This window comes from Leptonychotes weddellii, chromosome 8 (assembly GCF_054177405.1).
Source record: "Leptonychotes weddellii isolate Sample4059 chromosome 8, ASM5417740v2, whole genome shotgun sequence".
In the NCBI taxonomy this organism is placed as follows: domain Eukaryota; kingdom Metazoa; phylum Chordata; class Mammalia; order Carnivora; family Phocidae; genus Leptonychotes; species Leptonychotes weddellii.
Window position 1 is genome coordinate 605573 of NC_138376.1, and position 20909 is coordinate 626481.

General features: G+C 44.0%; 1 protein-coding gene and 1 long non-coding RNA gene across 3 annotated transcripts; both read left to right on the forward strand.

Moving 5' to 3' along the window:
• The first annotated feature begins 2455 nt into the window (after positions 1-2455).
• Positions 2456-8260, forward strand: ZSCAN23 (zinc finger and SCAN domain containing 23). The gene is made up of 3 exons (XM_031031977.2): positions 2456-2884; positions 3105-3252; positions 3598-8260. Exons 1-3 carry the CDS (start codon positions 2456-2458, stop codon positions 4257-4259), a joined length of 1239 nt encoding a protein of 412 aa, XP_030887837.2. The 3' UTR covers positions 4260-8260.
• A 1713-nt stretch (positions 8261-9973) lies between these two features.
• On the forward strand, positions 9974-19270 carry LOC115942230 (uncharacterized). Of its 2 annotated transcripts, none has more exons than XR_014147350.1 (3): positions 9974-11050; positions 12309-17628; positions 18286-19270. It is a non-coding gene; the product is annotated as an uncharacterized LOC115942230 (long non-coding RNA). The 2 variants fall into 2 exon arrangements; XR_004076843.2 differs by having other exon boundaries at positions 10068-11050; positions 12309-12892.
• The last annotated feature ends 1639 nt before the right edge of the window (positions 19271-20909 follow it).

Sequence of the window (20909 nt, forward strand, 5' to 3'; positions counted from 1 at the left end):
CCTGGAATATAATGGGCTCTGAATAAATATTTGTTAAATGAATGAGTGGTGTGAGAAGTTTTGAAAGAAAAAGATAATGTGGAACTCAAAGTGATAGTGAGTCAGCACCAAGAAAAGTTGGGGGGAAAAATAAGAGCTCAGGAATCCTGTCTTTGGAAGGAAAAACCCTCTTGACTCTTCCTGGGGTGGTGACTGTAGACGTCAATGAAGTCAGACGTGTTAGAAATTTGTGGAGGGGATTATGTTTGCAGATTACTCAGAAGGATGCTTCCCCACCCCAGTGGTTTTTCCCTCCTTAATAAGTATAACTAATAGTGGGAATATGGATTTAACTTTTCTTGTAGTGTGAGCTGTGTTCAATAATAAATACACTGTCCTTAGTTTTTTTTTTTTATTTTGCCATGTGTGCCAGTACCTAAGAATAGTGTTGGGTTATATTTACAGTGAATTATAATCATTTTACTTAAATTTGGAAACTTTTTAAAGCTCTGGGTCATGACTCATGGGGATCACGAAGTCTATGTGGTAGGCTGTGACCAGGGTGTTTTGTTTTGGGGTTTAAAACAAAAAAGCAAGATTTAAGAAATAGGAGTATGTGTCACATAATTCAGGATACATAGTGTTTTGTGAAATTATTATTTCAGTTTCTTGTGTGTGTGTGTATCTCATGCACAAACATACATTCATGTGCACATGTATATGGGTGTTCTGGGTCTCAATATAAAATGTTTCTTTCTTTCTTTTTTTTTTTTTTTTCATTATAAAATATTTTTTACTGAGGGTCCTGGTCAAAATCACTAGGCTACATAGTATTCTTTCAGAAAATTGCTTTCATGGGGCACCTGGATGGCTCAATCAGTTAAGCGTCTGCCTTCGGCTCAGGTCATGATCCTGGAGTCCTGGGGATCGAGTCCCGAGTTGGGCTTCTCCCTCTCCTGTGTGCGCTCTCTCTCTCAAATATATATATATATATAAATAAATAAATAAATCTTATAAAGAAAATTGCTTTCAGTAATGACTATCCTAGTTAAGATTTTATCGTAAGCTTTAAGTGGTTATAGACACTTGTCTCTTTATGAGCATTAATTTTATTTTACACACAGTTGCCCCCTCTCCATCCTCAAGGAGATTCAAAAATAAACAATTTCCAAGAAATTAAAGGACAGGAAACAGCTCAAAGTCTACCTCTGTTTTAAAATACCAGAATCAATATTTCTTTCATTTTAACATCTGATTCAAGACCAGTTCAGTTGACTACTTTCTGATTCTTTTGCCATAGTGTTTTGATCACTAGGATTCATTTAATCTTTCAATAAAATTTGTAAGGAAAATAACAATAGTGGTAATTTACAAGATTTGAGAATTTACCAAGCTCCCAGCCTCTTGTGCTCTTTTTTTTTTTTTTTAAGATTTTATTTGACAGAGACACAACGAGAGAGGGAACACAAGCAGGGGGAGTGGGAGAGGGAGAAGCAGGCTCCCCGCAGAGCAGGGAGCCCCATGTGGGGCTCGATCCCAGGACCCCGGGATCATGACCTGAGCCAAAGGCAGACCTTAACGACTGAGCCACCCAGGCGCCCCAGCCTCTTGTGCTCTTTATCCATGATCTTATTTTATCTTTATCTTTTATCTCCACCTAGAAAGATAGGCCTGCAGAGGCTGTGCCTGGAGGACCAGGTCTCTATCCCAGATCTCTCCCACCCCAAACAGCCCTCTCTCCTCCATGCCTCACTTGACTGGGGGGACTGGGCCTCTCCTCCCCAAGAGCATTTCCTTTGCTCCTCATCCTGTCCTTTTATCTTCTTTCCTTTCTCTCCCTTCTCCATTTTGTTTCTCTTTTCTCCCATTCTTAGTGTCCTCTGTGACCACTTGGCACCAAAATGCTGGTTTACCTCCATTCAACTGAAAACTTACTCTGGGTCTCCTATCTTGCCATTCAAATGGAAACCCTCTATGTTCCAGCTGACTTATTTGAGACAATTCATTCAGGATGATCAAAATAGTCCCTTCCTTTGATAAAATTGTGTGTGTGTGTGTGTGTGTGTGTTGGGACCCGGTTGGGGGAGGGAGGGTATTCTGTTTCTGTTTGCCTTCCAGTATCACCTGCATCAGAATTTGCTAGTCCTTGGGTGTTGAGTTTGATGAGTTCGTTATAGATTTTGGATACTAGCCCTTTATCTGATGTCATTTGCAAATATCTTCTCCCATTCTATCGGTAACATAATAAAAAAAAAAAATTTGCGTAGTCCTTACCATTACTCGTACATTCAGTGTTATTCACTAGACAGTGACTGCTTTTGTTACAGATACTCCCTGTGCCTGCCAGCATAAAAGATTTTCAACATTTTAATATTTTTTTCTCTGCAATTATTTTTTAGATTTTGGGATTTCCAGAAGAAAAGATCAAAGAGGAATCATCGAGAATAGACTCTTTTTCTGAAGTGTTAAGCCTAAGATGGCCACAGCATTGGCCCTTCAGACTTCAGAGATGCAGGAAGGACTTCTGGCAGTAAAGGTAGAAGAGGAAGAGGGGGATTATGCCTCTGGGCAGGAATCTGGCCTGCCAAGAGATAACCCTCATACCAGAGAGCTCTTTCGTAGACGCTTCAGGCAGTTCTGCTATCAGGAGACACCTGGGCCCCGAGAGGCTCTTCGAAGACTCCGGGAGCTCTGCCGACGCTGGCTGCGGCCCGAGACGCACAGCAAGGAGCAGATCGTGGAGCTGCTGGTGCTGGAGCAGTTCCTGACCATCCTGCCCGAGGAGCTGCAGGCCTGGGTGCGGGAGCACTGCCCAGCGAGTGGGGAGGACGCGGTGACTGCGCTGGAGGACCTGGAGAGGGAGCTGGATGAGCCGGGAGAGCAGGTGGAAGATGGGAGAACAGAGGTTTGTACCTGCAGGAGCAAGTGTGGGGTTTCAGTGCAGCAGGAGGAAGAGGAGGAGGATTTCTTTGCGCGTGATGTGGTCTGTTGTGGGCTCTCCATCTCTCTGCCTCTTTCTTGTTGCTGGTTTCTTGGTTCTTCTTTTCCTATATAGTGGACCTGGGAAGGCCCCCTTCCAAAGTGTCTCTGATGTTTGATTCCTAACTGTCCTTAATTTCCACCAGGTCCCAATCTATGCTTGTGAACAGGGAGAGTTTGCGAAGGAGAAGGCAACTCGGGGAGCAGCCCAGGAGTTATCAGGTGGCCGGCTCCAGCCCTTGGAAGAGCTGCGTCCGTGCAATTCGCGAGAGCTGTGCCCGGTTCAGGAGATGGGTGAGGATCAGAATTTCCTCAGGAGGCCTCCCTCACTCCCTGAGTGTCCATCGGTTCAGCACATGTGTTCAGTGTCTGCTGTGCGCCAGGCGGTGTGCTTGGTCCTGGGGAGACCGTGACGAGCCAGGTGGACGTGCTCCCTGCCCTCAGGAGGTCTGTGGTCTGACGGAAGAGGCAGACAGCCTCTGGAACTGAACGGTACAGTTCCGCCTGTCTTCTTCCTGAGGGCAAAGTGAAAGTAAACAGAAACCGTGCTTATTCGTCCCCCGCCACCCACTCTCCCGGCTAGTGTTTCCCTTTTTCCTTTGGAAACCTAACATTCACGTGATCCACTTATTATTTCAGGTGACGAGGCTGGGACTTGGAATGTGGAGTTAGCTCCAAAGAGGGAGCTTTCCAAAGAAATGAGATGTCCTGTGGAAGTACCTCAAAAACTGAATGGTGGTGGTACTCGGATGCCTGAGTGTGGAGACACCTGGGACCATGAGGGCAGATTGGAAAGGCAGCAGCGGGCAAGCTCTTCTGTGGAGAGACCGTATGTCTGTGGTCAGTGTGGCAAGAGCTTCACCCAGAACTCCATCCTTACCGAGCACCAGCGGACCCACACAGGGGAGAAACCCTATGAGTGCGATGAGTGTGGCCGGGCCTTCGGCCAGCGGTCAGGCCTGTTCCAGCACCAGAGACTCCACACCGGGGAGAAGCGCTATCAGTGCAGCATCTGCAGCAAAGCCTTCAGTCAGAACGCCGGCCTCTTCCATCACCTCAGGATCCACACGGGGGAGAAGCCCTTCCGGTGCGGTCAGTGCAGTAAGAGCTTTAGTCGGCGCTCTGTCCTCATTAAGCATCAGAGAATTCACACCGGGGAGAGGCCTTACGAATGTGAGGAATGCGGCAAGAACTTCATTTACCACTGCAACCTCCTTCAGCATCGGAAGATCCACCCCGTGCTGGGTCCAGCCGGCCCCTCGGAACAGGTCGGGCAGCCTTTCCTGACGTCAGACCGCTAGCAGGGTCGCAGGGTAGGTTCCTGCTTTGTCCCTGAGGTAAGGTAACGGTAAAAAATAGTTTAATCCTCTTGAGGGGGAAGCTCCGAGAGAGCCAGTGAAATTGTCCATATTTTTTATGCTGAGAGAAGCATTATATCTCAAGTACATCTGTCAGGTTCTCTGGGGTCAACAGCATGCACGCTTTGCAATACTGAATCGTGTTGTGTGACTTTATCAACATAGTCTCCAGTCTGACACACGTCGGTGCAAGAGGTTTTCTAGGTGTACTTCAGGAAAACGTCTTCATCCCAGTTTTAAGAAACTTTTTTAAAAAGTTTTTAAAAATTATATGCTGCCTGAACACAAAATTATGTTAAATAGTATTTAAAAATTAATTTAAAAATAATTGCAGTAAAACCTGTAAATGATTTGACTATTGTCTGTTTTCATAAGATGTGATCATTTCTTTTTGACCTACAACAGGGGGCAGATGAATCCTCCCTTAAATACACAAAAGGCTTTTTCCCTACAGGAGAACTCTGTAGAGTTCCAGTAACTCAGTCTGCAGTTAGGATCCAAGAAATTGAAGCAACCATGTGTTACTAGTACCTCAGTGGCTAGATGTAGCAGATACTGCTCAAGATTTTAAATTTGTGCAGATCAAGAAACTTAGCTAAAAATCTGATATCTCACTTCTGATCTTTGTTACGAAAATATAGGCCTCTGTGTTTTTCCTGTGACTTACAAGCATTTTCAGTTTTTGCTTTAAGTCTTAGTTATGGAAAATTTCAAACACATACAAAAGTAGAAAAGTATGATCAGTCTTCCATGTTGATTGCTTTTTATAAGCTCCATGCTTCTCAGCATTACCTATTGATTACCACCAAGATTATGCATAAAAAAAAACTTCTTTCCCTTAACAGTAATTGAGTGTTTACTTTATACTAAGTCCAGGACACAAAGAATGGAAAATCTCTGGTGACGACAATCTGGATTGGAGTACCAAATACACAGCGGGTCACTTAACCCTAATAGAAACACTGTAAGGGACCTTAGAGATCACTTCTCTGTCCCCTTACATGATTGATACAGAAACGGAGGCTCTGGGAAGTAGCTGTAAGATTATGCGGACAGCTAGTTAATGGAGCTGGAGCTAGAACCCTGTCTTCTAACTCCTAGTGTTCTTTCTACTAAGTCACTGGAAGGATTTTATCTCCAGATAGAAATTACTAGCATATGGAACTTAAAAGATTTAGAGGGCACTGAGGTTTTGCTTTTTAGCTCAACAAAGCCTCCCATACATGTGTTTCAATAAATGCACAGCTCCTCTGTTCAATTTACAGTGGAGTTTCAGGAAAGACCACTTATCCCTCATTTGGGGCACTTTATTTTATTTTATTTTTAAGTAATCTCTACACCCAACGTGGGGCTCCAAACTCACAACCCCAAGATCAAGAGCTGCATGCTCCATTGACAGAGCCAGCCAGGCAACCCGATTACTTTTAACCTTTAAATTTTAATTTGCTTAGAGGGACTTTTCAAGAAAGATAACTCGGTCTTCATCCAATTCAAGAATCAGAACAACATTAAAAGGGAGCCTATCTTTTGCCTTATATGTAGCCATTTTTCTAGTATCTTACGTATCTTCAATATTTCTTTATGTAAATACCAGAAAACGTGACTCTATATCCCCTTATCTCCTCTATTACACAGACAGGTGGGATATGGTCGGCACTTTCCCACACCTCGCTGTGCTCGTGAAACAGAGCCGCCTCGTTCTGTTTACAAGTGGACGGTATTTCATTTGTTGGTGCCCCACGGTTTTTAACACACTCCCATAGATGCACAGTCACTACTTTAAAAGGTCACAGATTGTTTCGTTCTTCCCAAATGTGGTTCAAGCAAACTCTGTTTAAAATGACAACTTCCACATGAGCTAGGAAACAGAGCTTGGGCTGCAGTTGCACCTAATTCTTGTACAGAGAAATGCAGAAATGATGGGGGTGGTTTTCAGTCTCGTGTATTTGGCTCTATTGTATATCCTTAGTCATAACATATCAAACCACTTCTGCTGCCATTTGTGGCTAATTATAGGTCTTACCAAAAATCTTAAATTTTCTTAAGAGTGTATTTTAGTGTGTCTTGAGGTTAAATTATTTCCAAAAGAAATACATACGGATTTTAAAGTGAGGTTAAGGAAAATATAGTAGACTTAAGTTTGAAATAAAATCAACTTCTCCGGTAAATATATATTCCATATAATAATATAATACATACACTATTATAACCTGAGTTTGTAAGTATCTCAAAGCCTCTGCATATGCCGAAGCAGCATGTTTGGATAATTCTATTATATCAGCTCTTAAAAGATTTAAAATATGAACAGATCAGGATTTTAAAGGATGTATTTCTAATGGACTGTTTTTACACCTGCAGTTGAATATTGGATGTTTGGTTTGTTTTGTTCACAGCTTCTCAAAAATTCTGAATTTTCTTAACAACTGATGAAATACCAAGAAACAAAAGATGTTATATATGCTGTAGAGACATACACCGCTTAGAATGCAGTGATGGTTAACATGATTAAATGACTTAGAGTTCACCAAACTAACTACGTGTTCTCTGATACTAATTGCTCTAATTCGCTTACGCTAATTCTCTTATCTGGGTGCACACTTGTCATTCGTGGTACACTGATGTTTGCTGTAGCCTGTGGACAGTGGCCTCTAAGGGCCTCACACTGTTTCTGTCTCAGTTGTTTCCCTTTTACATTCCTGCATTACCCTCACTTGTCTCTTTTCTGTTTCTGCCCTGGCTGTTCTCATTCAACCCATGAAGTCTCTGGCATTGATCTCCTTTCAGGTGCTGGGTAAACCAGTAACCATCCCTCCCTGTGCCTTCAAAAGTCCAGTCTGAAAGAGTAGTTAGTTTTACGGCTGAACAATTATAAGAAATATTAATTCAAATCCAATTAAAATGCCTTATTGGTCCTTGAGGGATAGTCCAGCACCCCTCTGAGCACTGTTAGGAGATTGGACAGTGTATGTCAAGAAATGGCTGACAATTTTGCAACCAAAACCTGTCTGGAGCTGTAGATAAGAGCCCTGAAGACTGTCTTTCACTGTAATTTTTATTTGAAGTCAGGACTAAAGGAGAACCAAGTCTCTGTCCACATTTTGTATTTGGAAATGACTCCTATTTTCTATATCTGACAATACTTTTCCTTTAAAAAGCATAATTTATAGTGGAAGATTGTTTTATATTTTTCCTATGTGAGACAAAAGTTATCTCTGAGGATATTTTAAAATAAAAGTATATCTAAAGTCCAGGCACCTGGATGGCACAGTTGATTAAGCGTCTGCCTTCAGCTCAGGTCATGATCCCAGGGTCCTGGGATCGAGCCCCATTTGGGCTCCTTGCTCAGCTTCCTGCCCTTCCTCTTCCTCGGCCCTTACCCCCACTCGTGCTTGCTCACTTTCTCAAAAAAAAATCTTTAAAAAAGTATATCTAAAGTCAAAATTATAAAATATGAAGTACTTTCTCAGGAGCAATTTTGAAATATAAAATCTATACCAGTATACATGTGTATCATTGGTTAAATGTTGGGTTAGAAGTTGAGAGAAAAGTAGATTATTTGTAGAAGGAGATGGAGGATAGAGTAAAGTATTTTAGGCAGAGGCAACAGGGTGAGGAAGGCCCAACAAAGATAGGCTCAAGAGCCCTGCGTTTTCCAATTTGGCAGGTCATGGAGCTCTTATAAGGAAGCGCAGGAGTGGGGGCCAGATTGAGAGGTCCTTGAACACTTTCCTGTGCATTTGGTCTTTGTTTGGTAAGCATCATGGGATCATTGAAAGTATTTTGTTGTGCTGTAGGGGCTTTTTAACACAGAATCAGAGAATGTTAGCTTTAGGAAGAAATTTTGAATTTACCCATTTCATACCTACGTGAGAAAAGTGAAGCCCAAGTGGTTAAACACTTGTAGTGATCTATTTTTAATTGCATTAAAAATTTTAAGAACAAAACTATGGACAGAGATCATTGTGAATTATATGTAGTTTCACAGACACTTAGACTTGGAGCCTGGGACACATTTTAGGCGTCTCCAAGCAGCAACAGCAACAACAAAATAGGAGGGAAAGAGAAAAGAGAAGAACAAAATGTGAGAACATAAAAAGGACTCAGACAGGCAAAATTACACGTTAAAACTGGATTAGACCAACAAATGGTGACCAAAGAGAAGGAAAAATAAAAAGATGCAGAGACAGTGTTACCAAGAAATGTGCTTTATCTTTGTAATAGCTATTACTAGAGATCGCTCTGTCTCTCAATTGGTGCATGTATCTTAACAGTGAAAACAGTCCCACTGCTCTTCACTCCTCACCAATTTCAGTGCTTTACATAAAAAGGAGGAGAAGAGCACAGTGTATAAATCACTGATTTTTGTTTTCAGGCCTCTGTGGAGCCACACCCACGTCTCCATGCGAATGTCTCTGCTCTATGATGAAGCCACTATTTCTGAATATATACCTATGTTAGAATCACCTGCGCTGTTGGAACTCCAGTTTCCTGGGCACTACCCCAGACTGGCTGAATGCTTCTGAGGGCAGGACCTGGGAATCTGCATTTTAGCTAGCTTATCAGTGGTTCTCAGACATAGAGTAACTATATATAATTTATTGCCCCATCTGGGACACTTGAGAATGAAAGGGCTTGGTATTAATAATTACACTCAGACAAGGGGCGTAACAGGATGGGTGGTTTTCCCACTTTGGGCATTTCCAGCTGAGGAGATAGAAGATGAGATAGAATCAGAAAGAATACAATGTGCTCATGAAAGCTAAGGTGGAACATCTGTGAAGGAGGCCAGCCACCACCTTCCTGATTTGAAGTAATTCTTGCTAGCACATCTATTGGATTAGGTAAGAAAGGGTGGGTATGCCTACAAAAACCACACTCCCCTTGAAAGGATCCCCCCCAACAACCACAACAATAAAAACGCTGTTGAGATAGCTAGTTACCGAATGTGAAGCTGTTGAGATCCTGGTTTACCAGACGAGATGGAGGACCTCTCAGAAGCCTAAGGAGCGTCTCCGTGTATAGGAACTGTTGGACTAGTGCGGGATGCTCACTTGTAAACTGGAGGAAAAGTGGAAGTAGAGGGCAATGGAAGAGAACTGGCCGGAATAAGGCAGGAGGTGAGCCATCTTAAGTAGCTAGGACGAATGCGGACCAGATCCTGCGCGCGGTCCCTCCGTGAGTCACCGTAACTGACCCGCGTACTTGACCGGCTGCGGAACCCCAGCCCTGTTCCCGCCGCAGCTGACCCTGCCCCCGTGTCACCAGCGCGGCATGCCCTTGGCTTTCTGCCGATCCAGCCCAGTCGGGCATCTGCGAGTGGTTCCGTTACTCCAAAGGACGAGACTTGAGACGGTGGAGAGCCAGCCACGTGCCGCTTTGCTCAGGGCGGTGCTGATACTGCTTCTGACCCCGGGGGCCCAGTGGACGGTGGGATCTGCACCAGCGGGGTGTGCAGCGACCCTGCGGGCTGGGACCTGGGGAACGGAGGGCAGCGCGTACTTCCGGGAGAGCGGACAGGTGTCCTCGGTGGGGTAGGGCGCGGGGGGCCCCGGCAGAGTGGCGCCCCAGCCGGCGGACCGCCGGCCGGAGGCGTTCGCAGGCCGCCGAGCTCGCGACGGCCGGCTGGAGGTGGGAGCCGACCCACCACTGAGAGGACGGGTCCTGTCGGCTTCCTAGAGAGGCGGCGCGCCCGGGCGTCGTGACGTACTTCCGGGCTGCCGTCGCAGGGTTGGGCGGGGGCCTGGCGCTCGCTCCGCGGGCGGGCTCCGCGCGTGCGCTCGGCTGCTGTCCCGCACGTGGGTCCCCGGGATCCGGCGCCCCTGTGGCCCGCCGCTTGGACGCGGCCTGGAGGCCGGCGGGTGGTTTTCTGCTCCCTGCGCGGGTCTGTGGTGCTGGCCACGGTCTTGCACGTCGTGCCGTGAGAGGCTTATCACTTTAAAATGGGGTGAGGTGGTGCGCACAGACTGTTGCGGAGCGGAGCGAGTACCGTGTGAGTTGAAGCGGCGAAGACGACGAGTTAGCACGTCCATCAAGTACACGTTTATTGGCTGCGTGTGTGTGCCGGTCTCCGTGGTGCAAAACGGGAATGAGCCGGATGAAAGAGGCACCCTTGACCTTACAGTGTGGTGAGGCGGACGGATGGACGGTTACCGTAGAGCCGAAGCCCCTGGAGGAAGTCATCGTCGTCCGTTCGAGGGCCTTGGCAGGTGCGGGGCGGCGAGTCAGGGGTCCCGTCGCCGAGCCGGCGTAGCGGACTGAACCAGCGGGAAGCCGGTGGAGCGAGGCGGCGGGCCCTAGGGCGTGGGGGCGTGACAGCGCAGGGCCCGGCGCCGGGGGGAACGTGCGGGTGGGCAGCTGGGGCGAAGAGGAAGAGTGCGCAGTTCCTGGACTGTTCCAGGGAACTCAGACGTGGAAGGGCGGTGTGCTTCTCCACTTTTAACGTAAGCTCATAAACAATGTATGCACGCTGCCTTGCAGAAGAGACCCGGCCAGGGGCTTCGGCTCCCCCAGCCCTGCTTGGCCGCCTCGGTCGCTGAGTTCATCAGCATGCCCGCACCCAGTGAACTGTGGCATCGCACGGTAGACGGGAAGGGCTGCTCTACAGAGGGGGGATATCTGTCATCCTACTAGCTTCTAGAAATATTCCAGAAGCAGTGTGGTAAATGAGTTGGAAGGGGGCGAGAGTGGGAGCAAGAGAGAAGAGACGTGCAGCTGTCAGAGAAAGAACCAATACTGTAAGTTGGTGAATAAAGTGGTGGCTGTGGAAATGAGGAGTGTGGGATGGAATTATGTGGAAAAGGTAGATTTAACTAGACTTGAGGACTAAAGATTAGAAAGTGCTGAGCACACTGCGTGGCATATACTAAGTACTACAAGCTTTTTTAAAAAATACAGTCAGGGCGGGGCCCCTGCGTGGCTCAGCTGGTTGAGACTTTGAGGGTCTGACTCTTGATTTTGGCTCAGGTCATAATCCCAGGGTCCCGGGATCGAGCCCCGCATCGGGCTCCCTCTGACCCTCCCAACCCTCCCCCCTCTCATGTGCTCTCTCTCAAATAAATGAATAAAATCTAAAAAAAGAAAAGAAAAAGACCTGACCTGAGATCAAGAGTTGGATGCTCAACTGACTGCCCCACAAATGTGCCATTTTAAAAGAAATGAGTTAAAAATAAGAAATGGGTAATTCTGGAGGAGGCATTGATTATGAGGGGAAAATGAGGAGTTAATTTTTGGTGGTGTTGAGATACACTATTGGGCTATAATGGTCTGGAGCTCCAAAGCAAGACTGGGGTAAGAGAATCAGATTTAGGAGTTCTTAGGTGACAGCATCTCAGGTCTCATGCTACTGAATGGACAAGGTTGCCCAGAATGAATGTGGAATGAGAAGAAGGCTGGGTCTCAACTTAGGGTAACCAGACATTTCGTGGCAAGCTGAAGAAGAGCCATAATGTAGACTTAAGAATGAGCTCTTTGACAAGCCCTTATATAGTACTTCCTGAGTGCCAGGCATTGGTCTAAGCACTTTACAGAAACCAACTCATGGAAAACAGCCAGAGGATTGTAGTTCTTATAAGACTGGGAGTGGCCAGCAGTGTTAGGTGCTGCAGGGGCATCTGGTAAGCAAAGGACTGAAAAATACTCACTGGGTTTGTGTACAAAGCAGGCCTTGGTTAATTGACTTGGGCCCCCTGACTCAAATGTGGGACACATTTGACTGACACGCACACTCTTCTTTTCTGAAACTAAAGATGCCTTTGAAAGTATCTAGCAGTTGATTTGTAAATATAACTGACTAAATCTGTGACATGCAATTTAAGCAGGCAAAGTTGTTTGCATTTTCTTCATTATCTGAATATTTCACATTATCTGAATATGTCACTGAAGTTTCTAGATCTAAAAGCCACTAGTATTGTTCTTTAATCCTAAAGTGACTGAATTGTCTTAATTTTTTGACATTAGTCTAATGACATCTTGTGCTTGTTTTATCTTTTACAGAGCATCTTTACCTTCAAATCATTGGCCTGATGACAGCGATTCACTCTGACTAAATATGTTTCTAGTTTGGAGTTGATCTCTGTTAACAGTGATGCGTTACATATTATCATGAGCCTTAAGCTCCCCCTACTGTTGTAGTGAGCCAGTCTTCTGAGCTGTTCTGCCCAGGAATGGATTCAGTCCAGCCCTTTCGGGCTGCAGAACAGAAGGATGTCAACTAGTTATAGAATCTAGCCTGCACAGAAATGGTGCTTCTGACAGGAGTTCTTCAGACAAAACTTAAGGCAGTTCTGCTGGGAGGACTCCCTTGGGCCTCAGAAGTCCAGCTCCAGGCGCTCTGCCGTCGGTGGCTGCGGCCGGAGACGCCAGCAAGGAGCAGATCGTGGAGCTGCTGGTGCCAGAGTGTTCCTGACCATCCTGCCCGAGGAGCTGCAGGCCCGGGTGCGGGAGCAGCCCAGAGTATAGGAAGGACGCGGTTCCTGGACTGGGAGGGCTTGTCGAGGAAGCTAGATAATCCCCGAGGAAAGGTGAGATAAGGAAGAAATGATCCATCATCAGAAGGCAGGTATTCTGTCCAGAGAGAGGTAAGAGAGTTGAGATCTCCTCTCACATGTAGTGAGGGAAATGGCCGAGATGCACTGGCCAGAGTTGCGTTCCCCTCCCTATCCTTTAATCCCTGTCCTCGCAGGTCAAGGGAAACTCTGCTTTCTGTCCAGCTTTTCTATGTTCGCCATTAATATTGGGATCGAAGCTCTAGAACTCTCCGCATATATCACCCTGGTCAAATTTATCTCATTGTCCCTGGATCCTCGTCCTCCTACAGGGACAGGAAGGGTCCCAGGGGCAGACAGCTTTATATGGCAGCAGCAGAGGACTCACTGGGGGTCCAGCTTCAGCCAGAACGGGTTAGCTCAATTCTGAACCTTGGGAGCTGCCTCTGTTCAGGAGAAAGGTGAGGAGATTCCACCAGGGGAAAAGATAGGAAATGTCTTCTTGTGTTTTTCCAAATGAACCTCATCACTAAAATTTTTGCCTACCTTTCCTTGATCTTTTGTTCCACCTTTAACCTGTTCCTCTAAGCACATCATTTTAACCTTGTGATTCTTCTTTCACTTCTTTGCACTAAAACTGTTGAAAATCCTGCTCCTATTGAATGGTTCAGAACTTCCGTGACCCTGACCTCTTACCCAAAGGCAGGAAAACATTCTTCTACATTGAAGCCAATGGAAGATGATTCAAAAGCCACGTGCAATAGAGAAAATTTTAAACGTGCATTTTTAAAAAATTAGTATAGGAAACAAAATTTACAATTTTTATGTATGCCCAAATATAATCATACTGAACATATCAACTGCCACTACTCTTAAATTTCATATTACGTTCTGGACTCATTTCCAAGAGTTACATGTAATGCATACATATAGCTGATACAGGTTTCATTGTATGGCTATCAAATTACTTTTTTTTTACCTTTATTCAGGTCTTTATTCAAAATCAGCTGTCCAAAATGATTCAACCTTTATGGAACAAACAAATTTCAAGCTTACGCAGCAGACTTCTTGTCTTCTGTGGTGGGTTTCTTTCCTACAGGCTTCTTCTCAGCTGCTGGCTTCTGGGTATCTGTGGCCTTTTTTCCCACCAAAGGTTTCTTCTGCTTCTGAACACGAGTAGCCTTATTTCCTTTCTTCCATACCATGGGCTTCTTGCCTGGAACCACCTTCTCATCTGATTTGGCTTCTAAGGCTGCTGCCGCCTTATCCATCCGGAGCTTGTGATTCTTGGCCTGGTGAAGAATGGTCTTCTAGCACATGATCTTTGCATACAGGTTTAGCTTCAATGTGATTATCAGGTTTTTCAGTGGATTCCCGACTTTAAGTTTCTTTCTTTTTTTTTTTTTTAAGATTTGTTTGAGAGACAGACGGAGAGTGGGGGTGGGGGGTGGATGGGCAGAGGGAGAGAATCTTCAAGCAGACTCCCCGCCGAGCGCAGAGCCCGACACAGGGCTTCATCCTAGGACCCTGAGATCATGCCCTGAGCCCAGATCAAGAGTCGGCTGCTTAACCGACTGAGCCACCCAGGCGCCCCAGGCTTTAAATTTCTTAAGACCTCAACTAACTTTATCTTCAATCAACAAAGGAAGTTCAGGAAGTCCCTCAGTGCGATGATCTGTAGACATGGCCAGCATTGGAAAGGCTCATGCAGCCAGGGCAGAGCAGAGGGAATATCGCTTCTGTGTTGTTTTGGTTGGTGCAAATGTGCAGTCCCCATGACACATATTTGCAAAAGCACCCTGGCCACAACGGCAAGTCCCATCATCTTGTACCCTGGGAATTCGAGCCACGGCTTGGCCAGTACCCCAAAACTCAGCACTGGTTTGATGACCTGCTAATTCACTGACAGCATAGAGTCATCTCTTGTTTTTGCACAAGTTGGTGTGAACAGAGTTCACAATATCAGGTCGAATGGGAGCCTTGAACACAGTAAGCAAAGTCACATTTTTGCCAGATGACTCCCCCTTTTCAGAGTACATGGATATCAGTGGACGAGCACACACCATGGGGGTGGAGAGGAGAGGGCCATGCTTCTCTCAACCTGGCGGTTCCTACAGAAAAAGCTATCTTTTAACTAGGAGGGTTTGTAAGTTGCTTCTTTTTTCTTTTTTCTTTTTTTTACATACTACCAACTGAAAGCCACAAACTTATCTTTTTTTACTTTTTATTCTGAAAAAGTACAAATCTATATAAAAGAACTGTATAATGAATCTCCATGAACCTGCCACCCAGTTTCAACATTATCAAATCATGACTATCTTGTCTCATTTATAACTACTCATTTCCATGTTATTTTTTTCCATATAATTTTGAAGTATATCTCAGATATAATCTTTCAAATGTAAATATTTCAATATGTAGCTCAAAAGATGAATTCTTAGAGGCATGACTAGAAGACAGGAATTTCTTTAATGTAACCATAATAGTATTATCACACCTAAAAAAATTGTACCAAATTTCCAGTTGTCTCAAAGATGTTATGAATTTTTAAATTTCTTTTGTTTTAGCTTGTTTGAATTGGGATCCCAAGAAGAAAACACATTTTGATCCATTGATATCTCTTAAGTTTCTCTTAATATATAGATCCCTCTTCCTTTTTATCTCCCCACTTGCAATTAACTAAAAACATCAGGCTGGGGGGCGCCGGGGTGGCTCAGATGGTTGAGCATCTGCCTTTGGCTCAGGTCGTGATCTCCAGGTCCTGGGATAGAGCCCCGTTGGGCTCCAAGCTTGGCAAGGAGTCTGCTCTCCCTCTCCCTCTGCTGCTCCCCCTGCTTGTGCTCTTTCTGTCTCTCTCTCTCAAGTGAATAAATTAAAAATCTTCAAAACAAAACAAGGGGTGCCTGGATGGCTCAGTCATTAAGCGTCTGCCTTTGGCTCAGGTCATGATCCCGGGGTCCTGGGATCAAGCCCCGCATCGGGCTCCCTGCTCAGCGGGAAGCCTGCTTCTCCCTCTCCCTCTCCCCCTGTTTGTTGTGTTCCCTCTCTTGCTGTATCTCTCTCTGCCAAATAAATAAATAAAATCTTTAAAAAACAAAACATCAGGTTGGGGGCACCCAGCTGGCTCAGTCAGAGGAGCCTGCGACTCGATCTCAGGGTCATGAGTTCGAGCCACACCTTTTGGGTAGAGATTACTTTAAATAATTAAAAAAAAAAAACTAAACACACCAGGCTGTTTCTCAGAGTCCCATAGTGAGGACTTTGCCATCTGCATCTGGTTCTGTAGTATAATGTCTTCTGTTGTCCTCTCCATTTTCTATAATTTGCAGTAAACTGGGGGCTTGATCAAAATCAAGTTTAAGGTTTGGGAACAAGGTAAGTTTAACTTGGCAAGGTGGTGTGTTCTATCAGGAATTTACAACATCTGGTTGTCTCTTTTTTTGTGATGTTAGCAGCTCTCGATCCTCAGTACCTACATCCATGAATCTATTAGTGGTTCCAGAATGTCGGTATTCTTATTCTGTCATCCTTCATTTAACAAAGCTAGAATATTTATATAAAGAGATACTTCCCATCTTCCTACTTGGTTACCCAGTGGTTCTTATAGAAGAAGCAAGGTAATTGATTAACTCCCTCCCCACTACCTTTTTTTTTTTTTAAAGATTTTATTTATTTGACAAAGCACACAAGCGGGGTGGAGGGGCTGAGGGAAAGGGAGGAGCAGACTCCCCACTGAGCAGAGAGCCCAATGTGGGACTCGATCCCAGGACCCTGGGATCATGACCTGAGCTGAAGGCAGAGGCTTAACTGACTGAGCCACCCAGGTTGCCCTCCCACTACCTATTTTTAAAAATCAGTTTCAAAATGATGAATTCATTTTGCTGTCATTCTCTAAAACGGTGGCCAGTTGTTATTATTAATAATGGTATCATTTAGAACTCGTGGATTTAAACCTATATTTTTCAATCCATTGTACTTAACTACCCTTATTGAAGCTCATTTGTCTCATCTTTGGGCAGTAGGAGCCTGTTGAGTTTGACTCCTCTATTTATGACATGAGTCTAGGCATTTTAATAGCTTTCTTGCTGTCTGGTATAACAAGAGGTACAGACTCATCTTCTAATTCCTTCCCACTCCTGGGATCAGTCATTTTTCCAAGGCCCCTTGATTCTGTTTAGTGGGAAACGGTATTTGAAGACCAAAAATAAGGTACTAGGAGTGTTCACGGCTTTATTGGACATTGCTCCTAGGCCTTGTCAGTGCTCAAAGCTAGGAAAAATTTAAGATAAGCTATGTATTGTGAATTCATATTGATAGTTCCAATTCAAATTCAGTATTTCAGGGTCTTAATCTGTCTTTCATCTGTATCTCCTTTTGGAGAATTCTCAGAGACACCAGGAATAATAGAGTACCAAATACTCATTTGCTTTATCCCACAATATATACACAATAGCCTCAATAAAAATATTAGCACCACCATCAACAAGTATGATTATTATAAACAGCTTCATGGTTGTGCCTGTGTTTTCCCATTCTTTTTGTCCTTAAGTTATAGATCTTTGAGATTAGAAATAATTCCTCTTGTGTGTGCTTATGCTACCAACAGGTACACATTTATAGTTCTTTTTTTTTCTTTTAAGGTTTATTTATTTATTTGACAGAGAGAGACACAGTGAGAGAGGGAACACAAGCAGGGGGAGTGGGAGAGGGAGAAGCAGGCTTCCCGCAGGGCAGGGAGCCCGATGCAGGGCTCAATCCCAGGACCCTGGGACCACGACCCAAGCCGAAGGCAGACGCCTAACAACTGAGCCACCCAGGTGCCCCAACAGGTACACATTTAAATTCAGTTTGTTTCATTACTTGTTCAAGTTTAGGGAGTGATTTTTTATTTTATTTTATATTTAAAATGTTTATTTTTTTAAATTATATAAAGTTTTACATATGAAATCTGTAAAATATTTTCAAGGAAGTTCTCTTCCTGTTCCATCCTTCTGTTCCCTCTCTTCCCCATAGATAATCCTATCTTGCTCTTTACTTTTGTGATTTATCCTTTTATTATTTATTTATCATAAGCACATGTATACATACATATCCCTTGCTTTTAAAAATAACACAGTATAATTTAAGTCATAAACTCAGTACACACCTATGTTACATAAGACATTTTGTTTCCTTTAGCATGTACTTTTTTTTTTTTAAGATTTTATTTATTTATTTGAGAGAGAGCAAGATTGAGAGAGCACAAGCAGGGGGAGGGGAAGAGGGAGCGGCAGAGGGAGAGGCAGAAGCAGGCTCCCCGACGACATGGGGCTTGATCCCGGGACCCTGAGATCTTGACCTGAGCTGAAGGCAGACGCTGAACCAATTGAGCTACCCAGGTGCCCCTACCATGTACTTTTAATGAGTGCTTGTTCAATGAGCAAGTAATTGAGTAAGGTGTGTGTGAGTGGGTGAGTCATGCTGAAATGTTCAGTCCCCTCTTTCAGATGATTTGGTTGAAATGGAGAAGATGCTTCCAAAGTAGAAGTCTGAAGAAATAACATGCCAACAGGGACCCATTGTCAGATTAGATGGAGGTATTAATACCTCAGTGCTTTCATTACATAAGTCCAGAAATATCAGGGAAGACTAGAAAGATACCCATGATGGCGTAAGTGTGATGAATGTGGAATGAGTTTCACTCAGAGCTCCATCCTTATTCAGCATCCGAGCTACACACTGAGGAGAAACTCTATGAATGTGATGAGTGTGGAAGAGCTTTTGTCAAGATTGCAGGCTGCAGTGAAGATAAGACAGTTCACACTGAATTTGACTCACAGATGTGGAGGATATGGGACAATATGCAAACACTGGATTAGTTCATCACAGAGAAGCCATCTTGGAGAGAGACCCTGTAATAGAAGTGACAAGTATGGTAAAGCCTTGGAGAGCAGTCAGCTCTTAACCAGCACCAAAGACTTCACACCAGCGAGAAGTGTTACCATCTGAACAAGTGTGGAAGAGCTAATAGTCGGAACACAGAGCTTTTCCACTGTGTCAGAATCTGTGTTGGAGAAAAACTCTTTTAGTGTAATTGTAGTAAAAATTTTCCTGGACATTTCATTCTTTACTCAGTATCAGAAAAGTCACTCAAGAGAGAATGTGGGAAGTTGATAAATATGGATGGAAAGGCTGTGAACAGTAGCATCTCATCTAACACTAAAAACTTTTAAGTGTCCAGCATCTGAGACTGGCAAGGCAGAATCTCTCTTCATACCAGACGTGTAGGTGGTCTTTGATGGGAACTGGCCCTTCAGAATGTCCCTCAAAACCTGGTCAGATTCAACAGAGCAAGCCAGTTACTTTTTCCTTAACAGCCTCATCAAACAAGCTACATTATTTTAGTGATTCAAAGGGCTGCCTATGGTCTACCACTTCAGATTTCCAGATGTTTTATTAGTTGTTCCTAAATACAGTTCTTACAAAAGCTTGGACTGTTGTTTAATTTTTTTTTTAGTGAAAACTTAAGTTGTGTATAAAATACAAACAGGAATATTACTAGATGGTTAATGTATTTTAAATGTTGCTGCAGTGATTTGTCAAGTCAAAAAAAACTTGTTCAGCATCTTTTTAGTGACAACATGGTGGATCCTTGGGCCTTCCGTTCCTATCTAAGTTATGTGTGACACATAGGCCCCAGCCAAGACCCCAAACAAGAAAGATGCATCTTTTTTTTTTTAAAATAGAGGTGTATTAATTTGCATTAGGAAAACAGATCCAAGTTAGTCTTAAGGGGAGAATAAGCAAACTCAAATGCCCAGGGGATAGGCAGGTAATATAAATAAATAAAGCCATCCTAGAGTCAAAAACAAGTTAAAACTAAAACCATTATTTTATTTACATTGCATTAAGTTCAGGGAAATTGACAAGATTCTCTTTATTGATTTTGAGTTCTGCAGGAGAAAGGTGATCAGGTTAATTGTTCATTGCAACCACCGTAAACATAATGATCTTTTCATACTTTTAAGTATAGTACAGTTGACCTGAACAACATGGGGGTTGGGGCACTGACCCCCTTCACAGTAAAAAATCTGAGTATAACTTAACACTGATAGCCTACTGTTGACCAGAGACTTACTGATAATATAAACAGTTGATTAACACATATTCTGTATGTTATATGCATCATATACTGTATATAAAGAAAAAAATTTTTATGATTTTTTTTTTAGGTAATATCTACCCCTAATGTTGGGCTGGAACTGAACGACCCCAAGATCAAGAGTCATATGCTCCACTGAATGAGCCAGCCAGGGGCCCCAAGAAAATGTAAAGAAAATCATAAGAAAATACATTTATAGGTGGCCCCTGGATGGCTCATTCGGTTAACCATCAAACTCTTGATTTCAGCCCAGGTCATGATCTCAGGGTCATGGGATTGAGCCCTGGGAAGGGCTGCGCTCAGTGTGGAGTCCGCTTGTCCCTCTCTCTCTGCTCCTCCCCCACTCGCTCGCTCCCTCCCTCTCTCTCAAGTAAATAAAATCTTTAAAAAAAAAAAAAAAGGGAGGGGCACCTGGGTGGCTCAGTCAGTTAAGCATCTGCCTTCAGCTCAGGTCATGATCCCAGGGTCCTGGGATCGAGTCCCGCATCGGGCTCCCTGCTCAGTGGGAAGCCTGCTTCTCCCTCTCCCACTCCCCCTGCTTGTGTTCCTTCTCTTGCTGTGTCTCTCTCTGTCAAGTAAATAAATAGAATCTTTAAAAAAAAAAAGGGAAATACATTTATGGTACTGTACTGTATGGGAAAAAGTCCATGTATAAGTGACTTGCATAATTCAAGCCCTTTGTTGTTCAAGAAGCCAATGTATTCAGTAGTTCATCAGTTAGATACAAATTTTTGTTTAAAAAAAAAAAACTGGTTGTGGACCTGGGGAACTCAGAAACAGTAGGCATTTTACCTTTTAAATAACATTTTGTAGAACTATTTGTCAAAGTATTTGAGTTGCTCAGAGCCAAACCCCTGGGACTCTTTTTTTTTTTTAAGATTTTATTTTTATTTATTTGAGAGAGAGAGAATGAGAGAGAGCACATGAGAGGGGGGAGGGTCAGAGGGAGAAGCAGACTCCCTGCCAAGC